This window comes from Artemia sp. Qi Xiang Cuo, chromosome 19, assembly GCF_049724085.1.
Source record: "Artemia sp. Qi Xiang Cuo chromosome 19, ASM4972408v1, whole genome shotgun sequence".
Classification (NCBI taxonomy): Eukaryota; Metazoa; Arthropoda; class Branchiopoda; order Anostraca; family Artemiidae; genus Artemia; species Artemia sp. Qi Xiang Cuo.
Window position 1 is genome coordinate 33,426,493 of NC_142812.1, and position 22,376 is coordinate 33,448,868.

A 22,376-nucleotide genomic window follows, 5' to 3' on the forward strand; every position below is an offset into this window, starting at 1 on the left:
TAGCGAAATCTCTATTTGAAGTAATCGCTGTTCATTTTAAATTTGACTTGAGTTTTCAATGGAATCTTTGCTCGTTTGAAGATTTCATTACTCGTATATATTAGTACCTGTTATCTCTGTGTTTTCTATGATTGTCTATTTAATTTCTGTTCTTTTTCGGTTTCATTTATTCTTTAATAGTAATTTCTGGTCGTATCTGTGTTTAAATTTATTATACGAATTTATTTCTGTTGGTCTTAAGTTTTTAAGTTTAAGTCTTAGGATTTTTATTTTCTTTAACGACCTTCTTTTTCGGATTGTTTTTTTTTCATTAATAAATCAGAAAAAATGTAGTCTAATTTACAGGAAAGTACAGAAGACCAAAGTAAAGGCGTTGCAAAGAAGGTATGTTATCATAGGCAGCGCAAAAGAACTGCCTAAGTAAAGAACGATTTTGGCACTATCTATTATTTTTTGTCTGGTTGGTCATAGACTAGGGCACTTCGTATCGAAGGAGTTGTCGTAGAAACTTCAAAAAGGGCTCATTCGATTGGAAATTGGAATGGCATGTGCCCTTTTTCATAGTCGAAAGTGATTGGAGGGCAACTAACACCCCTTCCACGCCCACAATTTCCCCAAACACATCCAATCAGAATTTTGAGATAATCATTTTGTTCAACTTAGTATAAAGTTCTGGAAATTAGGTCTTTTGGGTGAAACCCCCCCCCCCCCCAGCCTTTAGGGCAAGGGTTGTAAGTTATTCCCTGGGAGCCTATAAGGTTTTTTTTATAGAAAGTGTTGTCGTGGGAACTTCAAAAAGGGTTCATTTGATTGGAAATTGAAAGGGGTGGTGCCCTCTTTAATAGTCAAAAGTGATTGGAGGACAACTAACTCTCTCCCACGCCCACTATTTTCTCGAACACATTCAATCAAAATTTTGAGATAGCCATTTTGTTCAATATAGTTAAAGGTCCAGAAATTATTTCTTTGAGGAAGACAAATACCCCACAGCACCCAGGGAAAAAGTTGTAAGTTATGCCCTTGGGGCATATAAGGTTTTTATAGAAAGCGTAATCATAGAAACTTCAAAAATGGTTTTTTCAGTTGTAAATTGAAAAGGCTAGTGCCAATTTTAACAGTTGAAAGTGATTGGAGGGCATCTACCCCTCCCCCCTATCACACCCACCATTTCCCCAAACACATACACTCAAAATTTTGAGACAACCATTTTATTCAACGTAGTTCAAAGATACAGAAATTATGTCTTTGAGCATGACAAACCCCCACACCCCCCAGGACAAAAGTTGTAAGTTATGCCCGGGGGCATATAAGGTTTTTACAGAAAGTGCTGTCGTAGAAACTTCAAAAAGGGCTTATTCAATTGGGAATTGAGATGGCTAATGCCCTTATTAATAGTCAAAGCGATCGCAGGGTGAATTCCCCCCCCCCCCCATGCCCAACATTTCCCCAAACACATCCGATCAACATTTTGATATAGCCATATTATTGAACGTAGTTGAAGGGTCTGAAAATTATGTTTTTGAGTATGACACCCCTCACCCCACAGTCCTCGGGGCTAAGATTGTAAGTTATGCCGTGGGGGCATATAATGCTTTTATAGAAAGCATTGTCGTAAAAACTTCGAAAAGGGGTCATTGAATTGTAAATTGAGAGGGCTATTATGCTTTTTAATAGTTGAAAGTAATCCGAGGGAGAATCACCCCCGCCCCATGCCCATCATTTCCCCAAACATTTCCAACCAACATTTTCAATATTGCCATTTTGTTCAACGTTGTTGAAAGGTCTGAAAATTATATCTTTAAGGATGACAGCCCTCCCCCAATTGCCTTCAGGACAAGGGTCCTAAGTTATGCCCTTGGGACATATAAGGCTTCTATAGAAAGTTTTGTCGTAGAAGCTTCAAAAAGGGCTCATTCGATTGAAAATTGAGAGGACTAGTGTTTTTTTATTAGTCGACAATGATCAGTGGGCAAATGCCCCCCCCCCCATTCCCATCATTTCCCCCAACACTTACAATTACAATTTTGAGATAACTATTTTGTTCAGTGTATCTAAAAGGTCTGGAAATTACGTTTTTGAGGATAAAAAATCCCCCAGCCCTCAGGGCAAGGGTTGTAAGTTATGCCCTGGGGACATATAAGGTTTTTATAGAAAGCATGGTCATATAAACTTCGGAGGGGCTCATTGGATTGTTAATCAGACGCTCTATTGCACTTCTTAAGAGTCAAATTGATCGGAGGGCAGCTACACCCTCCCTCCCCCCATACACACTTCGCACTGTCCCGAAATGCATCTATTAGAAAATTTTAAGAAATCCATTCTATTCAAAATAGTCTAAATATCATATAACAAGACTTTTGGGATTAAAACAAGACTAAAACAAGACTTTTGGGATTAAAACAAACCCCAGAAAATAAAGGCAAGGGTTGTAAGCCCTGCCCAGGGGGTACTTATGGTAGTATAGTAGGTTTTTATGGATGGGATGTCTGTTTAACTTTAGAAGAGGTTCAGTCTTTCTCCCTAAAAAGACTATGTCAATATAAAACAAACAGAAATTAATTATAAAAAAAATTCCACAAAATAAGTTTTTCAAAAAAAGTGAAGAACTCGATTAAACCAAAAATGAACAAAAATAAAATCAAATAATCTACCAAGCATACAACTAACACGAATCAGTATCAATAAATAAATGAAACCCAAAACCAACCGAACGTGAAATAAATTACAGTCAAACTCAAAACGGGCAGAAATTAATATAAGTAGGGTTCTATACCCCATGCTTTCTAAAAGCCAGAATATAACTTCTACTTTACTGAAAAAATTCTTTTAAATGTTTTCACTTTTATAACTTTAAGAAATCAAAAATTAATTACGATTTTAAGAAATAAATATCAGCCTATGTATATTAAACTGACAATGCACATTTTTTTCAGTAAATTCATTTGAATTTTTTTTATTAAAGTACAAATTATATTCTGGCTTTTAGAAAGCACGGGGTTTAGAACCCTACTCATTTTTATTTCTGCCCGTTTGAGTTTGACTCTGTTATTTGTTTTAATTACTGTTTGCTTTGGGTTTCATTTATTTATTGATACTGATTTGTGGTAGTTGTAGGCTTGGTAGATTATTTGATTTTATTTTTGTTCATGTTTTTACGTTTTTTTTGAAAAACTTATTTTGTGGAAAAATTTTTGTTAATTAATATACAAAAAGAATGTGCTTCTTTTTAACATTCATGCTCATAACGTGCAATTACGGAAAATATTTTTTTTTGGGGTGGTGGTGGGGTGGGAGTTTATGGCATCATAAAACTTAGATAGCACCAAAAATTATATAAAAGATCACGGAGAAAGTGTTGATTTTCTGAGTTGAACGGGTGCCAACTTAATTAACATAATTTTGACTAATTAACTTTTGACTTCATTAACATAATTTTCAACTCGTTTTCAATAACTCAGCGATTCGTATTTTTATACTGAACCATTTTTGACCGCTCCTGAACTTTAATTACCTCCAATTTTATCACTGAGCATTTTGGATGACAGTGAAATGATAAAATATCAGAATCATCTCCCCTTGTACGCTCCATTTTTAACAAATAAAATAATGTAAATGGATGACTGGTAATGGGTTTTCCAGTTGGGTTAAATTGCATGGTGACGAAGAATACCATCTTGGGAGGATCCTCTATAGGAGGACAACTGCTGCAGGGCGTAAGATCCATCTATGGACAATAGCCTCTGTAAAGGGCTGCCTCGATCCTTTCGGGGTATCTGTAAGACTGGGGACGGTCAACTCCATTCCCACTTGAGGAGTGGCGCCCCTCGGAGGAAATTATAGCCTAGTAAACGACACAGCATTTGCACGGAATTCTGATTAATGGATAATTCTTCTGGGCTTGGTCTGTTTTGGCGGACATTTTCGGGCTAAAAGAACCTCTTCTTAGCTAATTTATCTACTATGGATTGCCTCTCGGTAGTAGCATAATATTTGTAGGAATTAATATGTAATGAGTCGGAGGTAATAAGCTTGAGACTGTATGTGGAGGATTTCGACTCTTGTTGATAGAAGAGCATCGCCAAGTGTTGAAAATCACGTTGTGACCAAAACGGGCCCAGAATTGCACAAAGCGTCCATTCATAGTGGACGTCCTAAGGACTTTTTGCTGTCCGGTTCTCAGCCGGCTTAAGCCCTTCAGTGCAGACTTGAGAAGATGTGCTGGTCCCCTTCTTGCACTGGTATGGTATTCGGCACCCCATGCACAACCGACTGACGGGGAAACTAGTGACTCAGATGAATTTTACTTACAGTCACAGGAGCAAATATACAGGGTCCCAGGTAGAAATAGAGTGTTTTTATTAGGAGATTTTAACGCCCAGGTCGGTAGAAATAGGGCTATATGATATACTAGCCTAGGTAATTTTGGTGTAGGAAAAGAAAACAGTGATGGCTACAGACTGTTGCAACCTTGTAGCCTTGGAGGAATAACAATCTAGCTAATACCATTTGGTCATAAAATGGCCCATCAGTTAACATTACATTCACGTGATGGTAAGACAGCAACCTAATAGATTATGTTATGGTAAACCAAAGATTAACAGGATGAATGCAAGATACTAGTTAAGAGTGGCATTATTGATGTTAAATGTAAAGATCACCATCAAGTAGTTTCTAGGGTTAATTTAAAGCTGATATTTCAGAAGGGTAACTACCTCACGAGAAGTTATGATGTTGGTAGACTCCAGGATGAGAATGTGAGAATAAATTTCCAGGAACAGTTAAATACAGAACTGGAAAGTTGAAAATTTGGCTATGTGGAAGATGGATGGTATAATTTTAGGAAAACAATTTGTGATTTGCTGGTTGTGTCTTAGGGAGGGAAGTTAGGAACGCAGCTAGGAATAGTAGTGAAAAGGCTTTATGTTTGACAGAGAGGAGAGGTAGCTTGTACAAGAATTATATAAGTGATAGATCATATGAAAACAGAGGGAATGTAAAGAAAGTGGAGAAAGCATTAAAATATGACTTAAGGAGGTGTGAAGTGGAGGCTATGGATAAAATTGCAGAGGATTTTGAAGATGGAGCCAGCTGGCATAATAGTAAAATATTGCATTCGCATGTTAGTAAATTGAGAGACGGCAGTCAATTCAGACTTGTCCCACTTAAAGATAGGACCGTGGCCACAATTAGTGATAAAGATAGGGTTAAAGAGCGTTGTACAGAACATATTGAGAATGTGCTAAACCGAAATAGAGTTGCAGGAAAAGATTTAGAGGAAAATGAAAAAGATTGTGATACCTTGGATCAGCGGCGTCCCGAGAGGGGGGGCCATCCCCCTCCCCCCAACTTTTTTGGCATTCGATAAAATTTTCACTGAAGGTGAAAATTTCTGCCGAAATTTTGCAAAATTGGCCGAAATTTAGCAAAATTCTTGATTTCTGCAGAAAAATCGACATAGATCAGGTAGCGAATCGGTAAAATTTACAAAGATCGCCCCCCCTATCCCGCCCCCAATAAAATGAGCCTCAGGACGCCCCTACCTTGGATGGTAAGGAAGATTTATTTTGTGAGAAAGAGTTAGCGACAGTACTAAAGGGATTAAAAAATAATAGGGCTCCAGGTGCTTATAGTGTGGTAAATGAGTTTCTTAAATATGGTGGCTCTGAGGTTATAAATAAGTTACTGAAAATTAAGAATATGATTTTTGAAAAGGGGAAGTACCTAGCGATATTAGGAAAACCTTAATTAGACCAATGTAAAAGAAAGGTGATAAGAGGGAGTGTGGTAATTATCGAAGCATTAGTCTGGTCTCTGTAGGTAGCAAATTACTTAGTAATATGATAATGTTAGACTGAGAGATGCAGCAGACACTGTTTTAAGAGAAGAACGGTGCGGTTTTAGAGAAGGTAAAGGATGTGTTGACCACATTTTCACTCTTAGATTAATAATTGAGAAGTGCCTGAGTCATCAAACCCCTTTGCTCTTCAGTTTTATAAATTATGAGCAAGCGTTTGATTCCGTTGATAGAAGAGCTTTAGCGAAGGTCTTATCCTTATATGGTATACCAGACAAATACATTAAAGTGATTGGTGCTATGTGCGAGAATAACACTGCTGCAGTTAAGGTAGTAAATGAGACTAGCAGCTGATTTCCTATCAAATCGGGAGCTAAGCAGGATTATGTTCTATCCCCCTTTATATGGATCATTTTGATTGATTTTGTCTTAAGGAGTAGTGGACAGGCAATGGGAAACCACGGAATCAAATGGGGAGGAAAAAGTCTCCTGGACTTAGTTTATGCTGATCATTTAAGTATCCTAGATGAAAGTATGAGTAAAATGAATGAGTTTTTAGAGGTATTGCGAGTTCAAGGTGCTAGAATAGGTTTGAAAATTAGTTTTAAGAAGACTAAGTCATGAAGGCTAGGAATAAGGGAAAGTGAAAAGGTGACGATGAATAACGAAAAGATTGATCAGGTAAACAGCTTCATTTACCTTGGTAGTATTATTAGTAAAGACGGTAGGAGCTGTGAAGATGTTAAGAGTAGATTAGACAAGGCTCAGGGTGTTTTTTCACAGTTAAAAAAGGTTTGGAAGAACAGGAAGATAAGTCTGGAAACCAAGATTAGAATATTACAAGCTACAGTGGTGACAGTGGTCAAATATGGCTCTGAAGCATTGGTGCTCCGAAAAGCAGATGAAGATTTGTTACATATTTTCCAGAGAAATTGCCTACGGAATGCTCTGGGTACCCGGCTGACTGACCGTATTTCAAACAGTAGGCTGTACGAAAAGTGTAGTTCAATGCTTCTTTCTAGGGCTATAATGAAAGAAAGGTTGAGATGACTAGGACAGGTTGTGCGGATGAAGGATGACGGATTGCCGAAGATTGTCCTCTTGGGCTAACTGTCAAGGGCTAAACGGAAAGCAGGTCGTCTGCGGCTGGGGTGGAAGGGTGTCATAGAGAGAGATTTAAAGGAAATGGGAACTTCCTGTGAAAGTGGAAAGAGGGAGGCTTGGAATAGATCGGGATGGAGGAGAAGGTTGCGTAGCTGTGTTGACCTTAGGTGGCTTGGTGCTCCAATTAGTTGTTAGCAGTATGATAGTAGTATGATTGGGAACAGCAAAAAGTTCAAAATAATCACTAAAAGGCAAGACTTGATAGCGCAATGTGGCCGTGGTAACATAGGTTCGAATCTTAGATAATATAAATTATTGTCTTAGAGAAGATTAAAAGGGTTTTTTAGTCCCAGAGAAGACTTTAAAAGTCTGAAATAATGAATTTGTATATATCTTTTAACTCGTTTTAAAACTGAACTAAAAAGTAGAAAATAATAATTATTTTCTCAAGAATTTATTAGTAAAAGCGAAAACGTGGGGCAGAATATCTTTGTTATTAAGCCCAATCCGTTTTGCGCCCTTGTTTTCACAGATTCTCGATAAAACAATTATTTTCTACTTTTCAGTCTATTCTAAAAACGTGTTTTAAAACAAATTATATTTACTACTAAGGATATTTAATTCTCGATGAATTATATTAACTCAATCCTTAAGCAGTTACTATTTCTACGGTAGAATAATTTAGTCTGCTAAAATGTGACCACTTCAAAGTTACGCCATGACATAAGTGTTGGTATTTTCAGATAAGAAACATCTTATCAGTGATAAACATTTTTCAGCAATCTGTGCGAGATAGTTCATATTTCTTTAGAACAAAAACAAAATGTTTGTGAGCTTGTTAGCATTTTGCTTGGTGTTTAAATATGTAAATTGCTTAGAATGTCCTGAAGATTGTTCAAATGTCAAATGTTTTAATGACTTCAAGCCCATTGATTGCCCAATAAACACATCATATAGTCCTGAAGGTGGATATCCTTGTGATTGCTGTCCAGTTTGTATCAGAAGAGTTGGTAAGGTTTTTCAGTTTTTTCTATCTTTTTATAGTTTGTTCCGCCCAGTGGTGATCCAGATTTTCATTAGGGGGATGGATAGCTAGAGTTTTTGTGATCATTTTTAGAGATTCGCAGTCAAGAATTTCAATTTACTTTTGCCCAAGCCAAAGGGATAATTACCCCATTGGTGGACTGACACATTCGTACAAATATGAACTAAATTGCATAAAATTAATCCGCTACCAAAAGGATAGGAGATCAACTACTGGATCCATTGATGGTTTACTTACTTAAATTTAGGTATTCCCATGGCAGCTCGCGCATAATACGGTAACAATGCCTCTCCGCCACTGTATATAAATATAATTCAGTATGATCATTCCCTATCTGAACCATTATACAAAGCCGGACCGAGATGCAAGTACTCCCCCCTCCCCGCAAAATACCCCCGCGAAAAATACCCCCCTGCGCTGAAAACACTCCCCGGAAAAAAAAACCGTGGAAAATAAAGCTTTCCAAATTTGAGAATTTTGTTTGAGTTTTATTTCTTTTATTTCCGTAGGGGGGGGGGAATTTTGGTATTTGTGTATTATGCGCCACTCACTCAAGTTTACGCTGTGTAAAGTTCGAGAACATACCAGTTTTTACGCTAGTTTTTTCGTTACTTTAGAAATAAATTTGGGCTATAGATTTGCATATTAGGGGGGGGGGGATAAAGTATAGTGGGTCTGCATGCAAAATATGTTTGGTACAAGTATTCTGCATATTAGATATATAGAAAGAGAAGTATATTTTAAAGCCAAATATACGGTCATGAACATAGTAAAATAACATAAATGAAAGGCGCAAATAACAAAAACTTTGATCAGCGATCAGCATAAAACACTTAAATGAAACAATACATTAACGTAATAAAAGTACTTAATACTTGGAAAAACGGTCATTGAAAAAAAACACCGAACACTTGGAAAAAACTCTTAAATGAAACATTATATTTACCCTATACTGTTTTTTTTTTTTTTTTTTTTTTTTTTTTTTTTTTTTTTTTTTTTTTTTTAGTTAACAAAATTACCCATGTATTCTGTCACTTCTCTCTATATATATATAAATATATTGATGTAAAATAATATCAAAATATTTGAAGCATGTGGACATTCTTATTCATTATTAGGGGGGGGGAATTTTGGTATTTGTGTATTATGCGCCACTCACTCAAGTTTACGCTGTGTAAAATTCGAGAACATACCAGTTTTTACGTTAGTTTCTTCGTTACTTTAGAAATAAACTTGGGCTATAGATTTGCATATTTGGGGGGGGGGGGTAAAGTACAGTGGGTCTGAATGCAAAATATGTTTGGTACAAGTATTCTGCATATTAGATATATAGAAAGAGAAGTATATTTTAAAGCCAAATATACGGTCATGAACATAGTAAAATAACATAAATGAAAGGCGCAAATAACAAAAACTTTGATCAGCGATCAGCATAAAACACTTAAATGAAACAATACATTAACGTAATAAAAGTACTTAATACTTGGAAAAACGGTCATTGAAAAAAAAAACACCGAACACTTGGAAAAAGCTCTTAAATGAAACATTACATTTACCATATACTGTTTTTTTTTTTTTTTTTTTTTTTTTTTTTTTTTTTTTTTTTTTAGTTAACAAAATTACCCATGTATTCTGTCACTTCTCTCTATATACATAAAAATATATTGATGTAAAATAATATCAAAATATTTGAAGCATGTGGACATTCTTATTCATTATTAAATATGACAAGCCTAATACCTCCGGAAAGTTTACCATTGCTTTGTTCTTTTTTTCTTCAAGAAAAATACTGTTCACATGAATGTCACAAGACTGTCAGCAATAAAAAAAAATTCTTTAAGGTCATAACAAAGTTTATCAGGCTAAACAACAGTTTTAGCCTGCTGAGAGACCAACAATTTTTACGGTTTCTCTGGGTTTACTTTTAATCTCATCTAGGCTTGATGTTGCACTTTCAATTTAATCCAAATATTTTTTACCGTATTTTTTTACGAGCACTTGGTTAGATTTTAGTTCGGTGATGGAACTTGAAAGGAAAATTAGCCATTCAAATAACAGGGGTAGTGCCTTTGGCTGAAGCATTTGGTATTTGTCTCGAATAAATATGTCAAGAAATAACCTATTGTCGTATCTATCAGTAGTAATCAAGGTTATACTTCTGCTGCCCCTATAGCAATCTCCATGTTATTCTGATGCCCCTATAGCAATTTCTACATTATTCTATAGAAGCTTGACACCTTTTCAAAGAGAATCAGAGCTCCCTCACATGACCTTCTGGATTTGCTTAGACGTATAGCAATTTCAACGTTATTTGCTTGCGTCTCTTATTAAAAAATTGGACACTATACTCAGAATTATTTGATTGACATTTAAAAAGGGGTAATGAGATTTGCAAATTGGACAATATGAACGATATAAATTAATGCTTTGAATAATAGGAGTGTGAATGATTCTAATTAGTGATTAAGGGGTTCATGATAAAAAAAAATTTGTAGTTGTTTTTTATTATGATTTATTGTTTGACTTCATGACAAAAAAAAAATTTTTGTATTTAATTAAATAAATAATAATAAAATCGCAAGTAAGTAATAAACTCTTTATTTCTTTAGCTAATTTGATACACAAGACTGAAATAGTTTTGCTTATTTTTTTTTTGTTATTAAAAAATTTTATAATATACTCAGAATTAGTTGATTTACATTTAAAAAGGGGTCTTGAGATTTACAAACTGGACGCTATGAAGGATATTAATTATTGTTTTGAATAATAGGAGTGTGAATGACTCTAATTAGTGTTTAAAGGGTTCATAATAAAAAAAAAATTTTGTAGTTAATTTCGATTTTGCTTTATTGTTCGACTTGATGACAAAAAAAACATTTTGAAACTAAAGAAAACCTTAACATATAGTAAATTGTCAAACAATATCAAAATGTAATCTCTTATTTATACGTTATATCTTGGAAATTAAGCCTCTTCTTATCATTATTCTGCAATTCAAATGCTTAATACCCCAAGCATATGCGAGTCAAATTTCACTTTAAAGTGCTGGCGTATCTGATGAAATAATTTAGGTCGTATGATCAATTTAGTAAGGACACTCAATATCCTAAAAGTGTCTGATTCAAACTTTTACCTTTGAGCATCAATATTGTTGTTAGCATAACCTTTATGTTCCTTCCAATGCTATTTGCCCCCCCAAGCTCTTCTAAGGGTTTTTGTCCCTTCCCCATGCTAGTGTTGTCAATCAAAAGTGATGAGTTCGAGAAAAGAGCATTATAAAATTGCCTGATTGTCAAAAAATATTATTAGTAGCATATCTGTGGTAATTACCAGGTCTATTTCTACAAACTACTATAAAAGTGCTAATCAGAATTACTAGAAGCGATTGGGATGGTATAAAAAACCACACAACGAAGTATTTGAGGGGGGCAACCATGTTTATTCTCTGTTTTCACCTGCAAATGTAGAGAGACTCTGCCCCCCCCCCTTTTTGTAGACTACAACGTGTCATAAATTCACCCAATAGAATTTTAAAAAGTGTCTCAAAACTCTTTTAAGATGCCGTGAAAAAATATTGTATACAAGTGTGGAAGGGGAGGAGGAAAAATAAAGCAAGTAAGTCCCAATTGTTCCAGATATTCTTTATTTTTAAATATTTCAATGTTTTTCAAAAACTCGTTAAAGTTAAAGGCATGCAGGGTTAAAGGATCAATTGATTTTTTTAAGGGAAACAGAAGGTTTTTATTTTTATTCTGTTTGTAGTCAAAATTCTATTATTTTTTTTTTACATATTTAAATGTTTTTGGAAACTCGCTAAGGTTAAAGGTGCACAGGGATAAAGGATTAGAATATTTTTTAAGGGAAGTAGGAGTTTTTTTTGTTTTTATTCCTGTTTTGTGGTCAAAATTCTATTTTTTTTTACATATTTCAATGTTTTTTCGTAAACTAACTAAGGTTAAAGGTGCATAGGTATAAATGATTACCTGAGACGAACTTTTCAATTGTATTAAACATCTCAAAATAATTACAGCACTACACAAGTAAAGAGTGATGAGTCTCATTGAATCATGACAAGACATTGCTGACCTTAAAATTGAAATGGTAGGATTCGCCAACTTCTAGTCTATATATTCTTCCATTCATAGTTTTATTAGGGAGACTCAGCTCATCTTAGATCTTGCTTTTTTAATGTTTTATACATTATATTTTATATATTAAGGGTACTAATATCTTTATCATTTCAATAAACAAAAGATATACTTAAATATTTCTCAAGTTCGAACGGATATTATCCGTTATATGCAACTCGAATTTCACTCTATTTTTGATTATATTTTCACATATTTCAATATTTTTGGAAAACTCGCTATAGTTATAGGTATGCAACGTTAAAGGATCAAACGTTTTTTAAGGGGAGTAGGATTTTTTTTTTATTCGGTTTTTGTAGTTAAAATTCTATATTTTTACATATCTTAATGTTTTAGTAAACTTACTAAGGTTAAAGGTGAACAGGGTTAAAGTATTACGCTATTTTTTAAGGGGAGCAGGAGTTTTTTTTGTTTTTTTTTCCCAAAAAATACTGAGGAAAACCAATTTACACAGTTTATCGTCATTAAATTGTTAAGAAGGCTATTATTTCATTGAAATATGCATTTAACTTTTTAATTTTCATGTTTTTGATTTTATATTGATGAAGAATTTAAAAACAGCTTCAACTAGTTATTTTTTTTGTTCGGCATAGATGAAAGGTCCAATGTTTACTTAAAAAAAAACTAGCACTAATAAGCATTTATAAATAAATGAAACCCAAACCGAAAATAAATTACAATAAATAATCGAGTCAAACTCAAAACGAGCAGAAATTAACATAAGTTGGGGGCAAAACCCCTATGTCTTCCCAAGGCCAGTGTGGGGGGTCGGGGATTAGGTGGGAGGATATTTCCATGGAAGGGCTCTGGATTTCGCAGAATTATTTAAAAAGCTTCCTCTACTAATTAAACAAAAGTTTTGGATATTTTTGTCAGTTCGTAGTTTACGCACTAATATCAATGTCAGTAGCGATTCTATTTAAATTTTCTCCACTTTGTGTTAAATAAGCAATTTCTCTATCTTTACTAATAGGTGCCAGGGGTTCGAGGGACTCAGTTGCCTGATTCCATGTGGTTTTTCTTATATTTTTGCACATTAAAAACGAATTTTTTTTGCTAAATAAATAGTTTCTGTATCTTTTAAAAGAACTTTAAGGGGTTTGAGAGACTCAGTTGCCTGATTCCGTTTGAATTTCTTTCGTGAAATGCAAGAATTGGAATATTTCAGTAGTGTCTTGTCGTGGTTTACCTTGTCACTCCTACATTCTCATGATTTTTCAAAGTTCACTTTGGATTTCTTTCGTTGAAATGCACGAGTTGGTATATTTCAGTAGTGACTTGTTATGCTTTACCTTGTCACAGTTACATTCTCTTGATCTTTCGAAGTTCATTTTGAATTTCTGTCGTGAAATGCAAGAGTTGGAATATTTCAGTAGTGTTTTGTTGTGCTTTACCCTGTCACGGTTACATTCTGATGATTTTCATAGTTCATTTTGAATTTCTTTCATTGAAATGCAAGAGTTGGAATATTTCAGTAGTGTTTTGTTGTGCTTTACCTTATCAAAGTTACATTCTCTTAATTTTTCAAAAGTTCATTTTGAATTTCTTTCGTGAAATGCAAGAATTGGAATATCGTTTCTTCAACTGAAAGTAAGGAGCAACATCAAAACTTAAAACGGACAGAAAATAGAGGCAGTCTCCAAAAGATTTAGGATTCATTAACTTCAATGTTGCTAGTCAATAGCTATGAGCTGTATAAAATTCCCTTAGTATCAAAAAATGAAGAAACATCTTCCAAAATTTGTAAGGCCTAGGGTTGTCTTGAGGGGGGAATGTTACGCGGAGGAGGGTGATGGTATTTTTACGTGAAAACAAAATCAACCAAGCCCAGTCTCCCACTATCAAACTTTAAATTATAAAAATGTTTCTTCAAATGAAAATAAGAGACAACAACAAAACTTATAAACCGACAGAAAATAGAGGTTGTTTCCAAAAGATTTAGGATTCATTATCATTTTTCAACTTTATTTATTTTTTTCTTTTTGTACATATCTTAAAATGTCAAAATATGCTTATGGTTCTAACAACTGTGCTCTATAATTGGTCAGAGACACGATGTGGCTTTCCCACTGGAGGTTTTATGACTCCTCCCCACAACGAATTCAGATGGTTTTAGGACTCATCTCACTAGTCATAACTCCATTCAACCTTGATCGAAGGTATACAAGTTTTATGAAGTATTTCTCTACTTAACAACTAAAATAATAGCCTCTAAGATGATAGGACTGTATGATACAGAATTTATCGGATTAAAAAAATTATCTTGTGGTGTTATAATTGAATGTGATTTTTTATTATTGTCTATGAATCTTGAAGAAATTGAATGTTATCATTGGATAGTGAACTATAATCAGTTTGAGTATGATAAAAGCTTGTGGAGTACTACATTACGTTATATAAACAGACTGGGATTCTATGATCGAGTGATTACACCACTTAATAATACTGGTCAGGAACTGAGAAATGTTCAGGAGGAAGTCAGTGAAATTTGCAGCTTTTTCGGGGTTGAAGCACTCTACGTAAAGGGTAATGTACCTACAGATAAAGTTTTAATTCAAAATTGTGACCCTAGGATTCCACTTTTCAATCTAGAAGAGTTTAAGTGTCCTAAATTTGAAGGGGGTTATCACCATCTTGAAGACGAGGTTGGGTTCTTCGCGCAGTGGATACCTAAGGACATACCTGATCGTGATAAATCAATAAGACATGGTAAAAAAAAACTATTCTATATCATGGGATCATCGTTTCTGGATGTTTAAGTGTGAACTCTAAGTACTATTTTTATGTAAATATGTTGTGTTTTTTTTTCTCAAAAAAAATCTGTTAATACGTTTAAGCAATAATTATCTTTTAGCTTAACCCGTCTTTATTCTTTAGAATGGTTCTATTCATTTCATTAAATTATGAAAAAATTGTAAGTAAGTAACAATAGCTTTCTTGAATTCGCTTCCTGGACACAGTACAGATATTTAATTCAAGAAATCATAATAAAATCGCAAGTAAGTAATAAACTCTTTATTGTTTTCACCTATTGGATACACAATACTGAAATTTCATTCAAGAAATTATGAAGGAATTGTAAATAGGTAACACACTCATCATTGAAGTCACCTCTTGTATACATAATGCAGAAATTTCATTTAAGAAATTATCAAAAATTGTAAGTAAGTAGCAAATTCTTTCTTGAATTCGCCTCCTGGATAAATAAAAAAGACATTTCATTCAAGACATTTCATTTCATTCAAGCGGGGATTCCCCACTGGTTCCCACACATTGCAAAAAAGTGAGCAGTACGAACGGGGATTCCCCACACAAGTTTGTTTCAACTCCATGTTTTCAACCAGACTGTTTTTTTAGACAACACCCATTTTTAGGGGCCAATCAGAGACAGAGGAGGTTGCTCAATATACGATAACTTGATTGGTGATCGGCTACACACCGCGACGGCGCATACATAGTGATAGAGACATGCAAAGTCGCCATAGCTTAATTTAATTTTTATGGTTAATTTAGACGAGGTTACGTGCGTGCACGTAACCTCGTTTAAATTAACCTTAAAAAATGAAATAAAGCTATGTCGACTTTGCATGTCTCTCTCACAATGTATGCGCCGTCGCGGTGTGTAACCAATCACCAATCAAGTTATCGTATATTGAGCAACCTCCGCTGTCTCTGATTGGCCCCTAAAATGGGTGTTGTCTAAAAAACAGTCTGGTTGATAACATGGAAATGAAACAAAGTTATGTGGGGAATCCTCGTTCGTAATGCTCATTTTTTTGTAATGTGTGAGAACCAGTGGCGAGTCCCTGCTCGTTTGGAAAGGTACCGAGGAAAGTCAATCAAATAGAATGTAGTTTCAAAACGTGTTTAGTCTTGTGTAGAGGCCCCATAGAATCAAATTTTTGTATTGTTCATGCAAACGGCGAATTCAAGAATGAGTTTTTTACTGACTTAGAATTTTGTCATAATTTCTTGAATGAAATGTCTTTTTTTTGTATCCAAGAGGTGAAATCAATAAAGATCTTGTTACTTACTTTCCTTTTTTTTATGATTTTTTGAATAAAATATACGTATTGTATTGCGTATCCAAGAAGGTACCTCAAAAAAGAGATTTTTACTTACCTGAAATTTTCTCAAAATTTCTTGAATGAAATTTCCATATCGTATTGCGTATCCAAGAGGGGACTTCAAGAAAGGGATTGTTACTTACTTAGAATTTTCTCATAATTTCTTAAATGAAATATCCGTATTGGGTATCCAAGAGGTGTATTCAAGAAAGAGTTTGTTACTTACTTACAATTTTTTTTTTTTAATTTCTTGAATGAAATATCTGTATTGTGCATCCAGGAGGAGAATTCAAGAAACAGTTTGCTACTTACTTACAATTTTTTCATAATTTCTCGATTGAAATTGCTGTATTGTCTGTCCAGGAAGCGAGTTCAAGAAAGAGTTTGTTTGCGATGTTATTCATAGTTTCCTGAATTAAATTTCTGTATTGTGCAACCCAATGGCGAATTCAAGAAAGGGTTTTTTACTTATTTAGAATTTTGTCATAATTTCTTGAATGAAATGACTTTTTTTGTTTATCCAAGAGGTGAATTCAAGAAAGAATTTGCAACTTACTTAAAAATTTTTCATAAATTCTTTATGTAAGTTTCTGCATTGTGTATCTAAGAGGTGACTTCAGGAAAGAGTTTGTTACTTGCTTACAATTCCTTCATAATTTATTGAATGAAATTTCCGTATTGTATATCCAAGAGGCGAAAACAATAAAGAGTTTGTTACTTACTTGCAATTTTTTCACAATTTCTTTAATGAAGTATCTGTACTATATTTCCAAGAGGTAAAATCAATAATGTTTGTTACTTACATGGACTTTTGTCGTACTCTTTTGAACGAAATGTCTTTTTGTTTTACCAACAGGTAAATTCGAGAAAGATTTTGCTACTTACTTACAGTTTTTTCATAATGTTCAAATTGAAATTTTTTGCATTGTGCACCAGGTGACTTCAGGAAAGTGTTTGTTACTTGCTTACAATTTTTTCATAATTTTTTAAATGAAATTTCTGCATTATTTGTCCAAGAGGTAATTTCAAGAAACAGTTTGTTACTTACTTATAATTTTGTCATAATTTTTTGAATGAAATGTCTTTTATTTATCCAGGAGGCGAATTCAAGAAAGAATTTGATACTTACTTACAATTTTTTATAATTTCTTAAATGAAATTTCTGCATTGTGTATACAAGAGGTGACTTCAAGAATGAGTGTGTTACCTATTTACAATTCCTTCCTAATTTCTTGAATGAAATTTCAGTATTGCATATCTAATAGGGAAAAAAAATAAAGAGTTTACTACTTGTTTGCGATTTAGATATGATTTCTTGAATGAAATATATGTATTGTGTTCAGGAACCGAATTCTAGAAAGATATTGTTACTTACTTACAATTTCTTCATAATTTAATGAAATGAATAAAACTATTCTAAAGAATAAAGACGGATTAAGCTTAAAGATATTTATTGCTTAAACGTATTAACAGATTTTTTTGAGAAAAAAAAACACAACATATTTACATAAAAATAGTACTTAGAGTTCACACTTAAACATCCAGAAACGATGATCCCATGATATAGAATAGTTTTTTTTTACCATGTCTTATGGATTTATCATGATCAGGTATGTCCTTAGGTATCCACTGCGTGAAGAAACTAACCTTGTCTGCAGGAAGATGATAACCCCCTTAAATTTAGGACACTTAAACTCTTCTAGATTGAAAAGTGGAATCCTAGGGTCACACTTTTGAATTAAAACTTTATCTGTAGGTACATTAACCTTTACGTAGAGTATTTCAACCCCGAAAAAGCTGCAAATTTCACTGACTTCCTCCTGAACATTTCTCAGTTCCTGACCAGCATTATTAAGTGGTGTAATCACTCTATCATAGAATCCCAGTCTGTTTATATGACGTAATGTAGTACTCCACAAGCTTTTATCATACTCAAACAGATTATAGTTCACTATCCAATGATAACAGTCAGTATCTTCGAGATCCATAGACAATAATAAAAAAGCGCATTCAAATATAACACCACAAGATGATTTTTTTAATCCGATAAATTCTGTGTCATACAGTCCTATCATCTTGGAGGCTATTAATGTAGTTGTTGAGTGGAGAAATTCTTCATAAAACTTATGAACCTTCGCTCAAGGTTGAATGGAGCTATGACTATTGAGACGATTCCTGAGACTATTTGAATTCGTTGTGGGGAGGAGTAATAAAACCTCCAGTGGGAAAGCTACATCGTTTCTCTGACCAATCATAGAGCACAATTGTTAGAACCATAACCATATTCTGACATTTTAGGATGTGTGCAAAAAGAAAAAAATAAATGAAGTTGAAAAATGATAATGAATCATAAATCGTGTGGCAACAAATTCTGTAATTTGTCCACTTATCAGTTTCGTTGTTGTTTCTTATTTTCATCTGAAGAAACTTTTTTATAATTCAAATTTTGATAGCGAGAGACTGGGAATGGTTGATTTTGTTTTCACGTAAAAATACCATCAACCTCCTCCGCGGAAAATTCCCCCCTCAAGACAATCCCATTCCTGTCGACTTTTGGAAGGTGTTTCTTCATTTTTTGATAATCAGGCAATTTTCTCAAACTCATGGCTTTCGACTGGCCACAATAAAGTTAATGAATCCTAAATCTTTTGGAAACAGCCTCTATTTTCTGTCCGTTTTTAAGTTTTGATGTTGCTCCTTACTTTCAGTTGAAGAAACGATATTCCGATTCTTGCATTTCACGAAAGAAATTCAAAATGAACTTTTGAAAAATTAAGAGAATGTAACTTTTATAAGGTAAAGCACAACAAAACACTACTAGAATATTCCAATTGTTGCATTTCAATTAAAGAAATTCAAAATGAACTATGAAAACCATCAGAGGGTAACCGTGACAGGGTAAAGCACAGCAAAACCCTAGTGAATCATTATGACTCTTGCATTTCAAGAAAGAAATTCAAAATGAACTTCGAAAAATCTAGAGAATGCAACTGTTACAAGGTAAAGTATAACAAGTCACTACTGAAATATTTCAACTCTTGCATTTCAACGAAAGAAATCCAAAGTGAACTTTGAAAAATCATGAGAATGTAGCTGTGACAAGGTAAACCACGACAAGACACTCCTGAAATATTCCTATTCTTTCATTTCACGAAATAAATTCAAACGTAATCAGGCAACTGAGTCTCTCAAACTACTTAAACCTCTTTTAAATGATACAGAAACTACTTATTTAGCACAAAAATTTCGTTTTTAATGGGCACAAAGTAAAGCAAGTCCACATGGAATCAGGCAACTGAGTCTCTCGAACCCCTTAAAGCTCTTTTAAAAGATACAGAAACTACTTATTTAACACAAAAGTGGAGAAAGTTTAAATAGAATCGTTACTGATATTGATATTAGTGCGTAAACTACAAACTGACAAAAAATATCCAAAACTTTTGTTTAATGAGCAGAGGAAGCTTTTTAAATAATTCTGGGAAATCTAAAGCCCTTCCATGGAAATATCCTCCCACCTAATCTCCAACCCCCCACCCTGGCTTTGGGAAAATAGCGGAGTTTTGCCCCCAACTTGTGTTAATTTTTGCTCGTTTTGAGTTTGACTCGATTATTTATTGTAATTTCTTTTCGGTTTGGGTTTCATTTATTTATAGATACTGATTAGTGGTAGTTTTTTTTAAGTAAATATTGGACCTTTTATCTAGGCCGAACAAAAAAAATAACTAGTTGAAGCTGTGTTTAAATTCTTCATCAATATAAAATCAAAAACATGAAAATTAAAAATGTAAATGCATATTTCAATGAAATAATAGCCTTCTTAACAATTTAATGTCGATAAACAGTGGAAATTGGTTTTCCTCAGTATTGTTTGTGAAAAAAAAAACAGAAAAAAAAATCCTGCTCCCCTTAAAAAATCACGTAATCCTTTAACCCTCTGCACCTTTAAACTTAGTGAGTATACTAAAACATTAAGATATGTAAAAATATCGAATTTTAACTACAAAAACCGAATAAAAAAAAATCCTACTCCCCTTAAAAAACGTTTGATCCTTTAACATTGCATACCTATAACCATAGCCAGTTTTCCGAAAACATTGAAATATGTAAAAATATAATCAAAAATAGAGGGAAATTCGAGTTGCATATACCGGATAATATCCGTTCGAACTTGAGAAATATTTAAGTATATCTTTTGTTTATTGAAATGATAAAGATATCAGTACCCTTAATGTATAAAATATAATGTATAAAACATTAAAAAAGCAAGATCTAAGATGAGCTGAGTCTCCCTAATAAAATTATGAATGGAAGAATATATCGTGTAGAAGTTGGCGAATCCTACCATTTCAATTTTAAGGTCAGCAATTTCTTGTCATGATTCAATGAGACTCATCACTCTTTACTTGTGTAGTGCTGTAATTGTTTTGAGATGTTTAATACAATTGAAAAGTTCGTCTCAGGTAATCCTTTAACCCTATGCGCCTTTAACCTTAGTGAGTTTACGAAAAAACATTGAAATATGTAAAAAAAATAGAATTTTGACCACAAAACCGGAATAAAAACAAAAAAAAAACTCCTACTTCCCTTAAAAAATATTCTAATCCTTTAGCCATGTGCACCTTTAACCTTAACGAGTTTCCAAAAACATTTAAATATTTAAAAAAAAAACAGAATTCTGAATACAAAACAGATTAAAAATAAATACCTCTTGTTTCCCTTAAAAAATCAACTCATCCTTTAACCCTGTGTGCCTTTAACTTTAACGAGTTTCCGAAAACATTGAAATATTTGAAAATATAGAATATTTTGAACAATTGGGAATAACTTGCTTTATTTATACCCCTCCCCGTCCGCACTTTTATACAATGTTTTTTCAGGGCCTCTTAAAAAGTGTTTTGATACGCTTTTAAAAATTCTAGTTGGTGAAGTTATGACACGTTTTAGTCTTCAAAAAGGGGGGGGGCCGAGTCTCTCTACTTTTGCGGTTGAAAACCAAGAATCTACTTGGCTGCCCCCTCAAATACTTCGCTGTGTGGTTGTTTCTGCCGTCCATTGCTTCTAGTAATTCTTATTAGCAATTTTCTAGTAGTTTGTAGAAATAGACCTGGTAATTACCACAGATATGCTACTAATAATATTTTTTGATAATCAGGCAATTTTATAGTGCTCTTTTCTCGAACTCATAACTTTTGATTGACAACACTAGCATGGGAAGGGACATAAACCCTGAGAATAGCTTTGGGGGGGGCAAATAGCATTGGAAGAAACATACAGGTTCTGCTAACAACAATGTTGAGTCTCAAAGGTAAAAGTTTGAATCAGACACTTTTAGGATATCAAGTGTCCTTATTAAATTGATCAGACGACCTTAATTATTTCATCAGATACGCCAGCACTTTCAAGTGAAATTTGACTCACATATGCTTGGGGTATTAAGCATTTGAATTGCAGAATAATGATAAGAAGAGGCTTAATTTCCAAGATATAACGTATAAATAAGAGATTACATCTTGATATTGTTTGACAATTCACTAAATTTTAAGGTTTTCTTTAGTTTCAAAATGTTTTTTTTGTCATCAAGTCGAACAATAAAGCAAAAACGAAAACAACTACAAAAAAAATGTTTTATCATGAACCCTTTAATCACTAATTAGAATCATTCACACTCCTATTATTCAAAGCATTAATTAATATGGTTCATAGTGTCCATTTTGTAAATCTCATTACCCCTTTTTAAATGTCAATCAAATAATTCTGAGTATAGTGTACAATGTTTTAATAACAAAAAAAAATAAGCAAAACTATTTCAGTATTGTGTATCCAATAAGTGAAAACAATAAGATTTTATTACTTACTTGCAATTTGATTATGATTTATTTAATTAAATACAAAAATGTTTTTTTTTTGCCATAAAGTCGAACAATAAATCAAAAACGAAAAAAACTACACAAAAAAAAATTTATCATGAACCCTTTAATCACTAATTAGAATCATTCACACTCCTATTATTCAAAACATTAATTAATATCGTTCATAGTGTCCAATTTGCAAATCTCATTATCCCTTTTTTCAATGTCAATCAAATAATTCTGAGTATAGTGTCCAATTTTTTAATAACAAAAAAAAAAAGCAAATAACATGGGAATTGCTATTGGGCCAAGCAAATAGCATGGTCCTATACAGGCAAGCAAATACCGGTTTAGAAAAACTAGAATAGT

The 22,376-nt window shown here is 33.5% G+C and overlaps 1 protein-coding gene across 1 annotated transcript in view; it reads left to right on the top strand.

Annotated features, from left to right (window-relative positions):
• The first annotated feature begins 7,710 nt into the window (after nt 1–7,710).
• The window catches only part of LOC148940758 (thyroglobulin-like), a 53,337-nt gene continuing 38,671 nt past the window's right edge, over nt 7,711–22,376 (top strand). Inside the window, exon 1 of the mRNA XM_089104844.1 lies at nt 7,711–7,908. Coding sequence (XP_088960970.1) covers nt 7,722–7,908 — 187 coding nt within the window. The 5' untranslated portion in view covers nt 7,711–7,721. The remainder of the gene's footprint in view (nt 7,909–22,376) is intronic.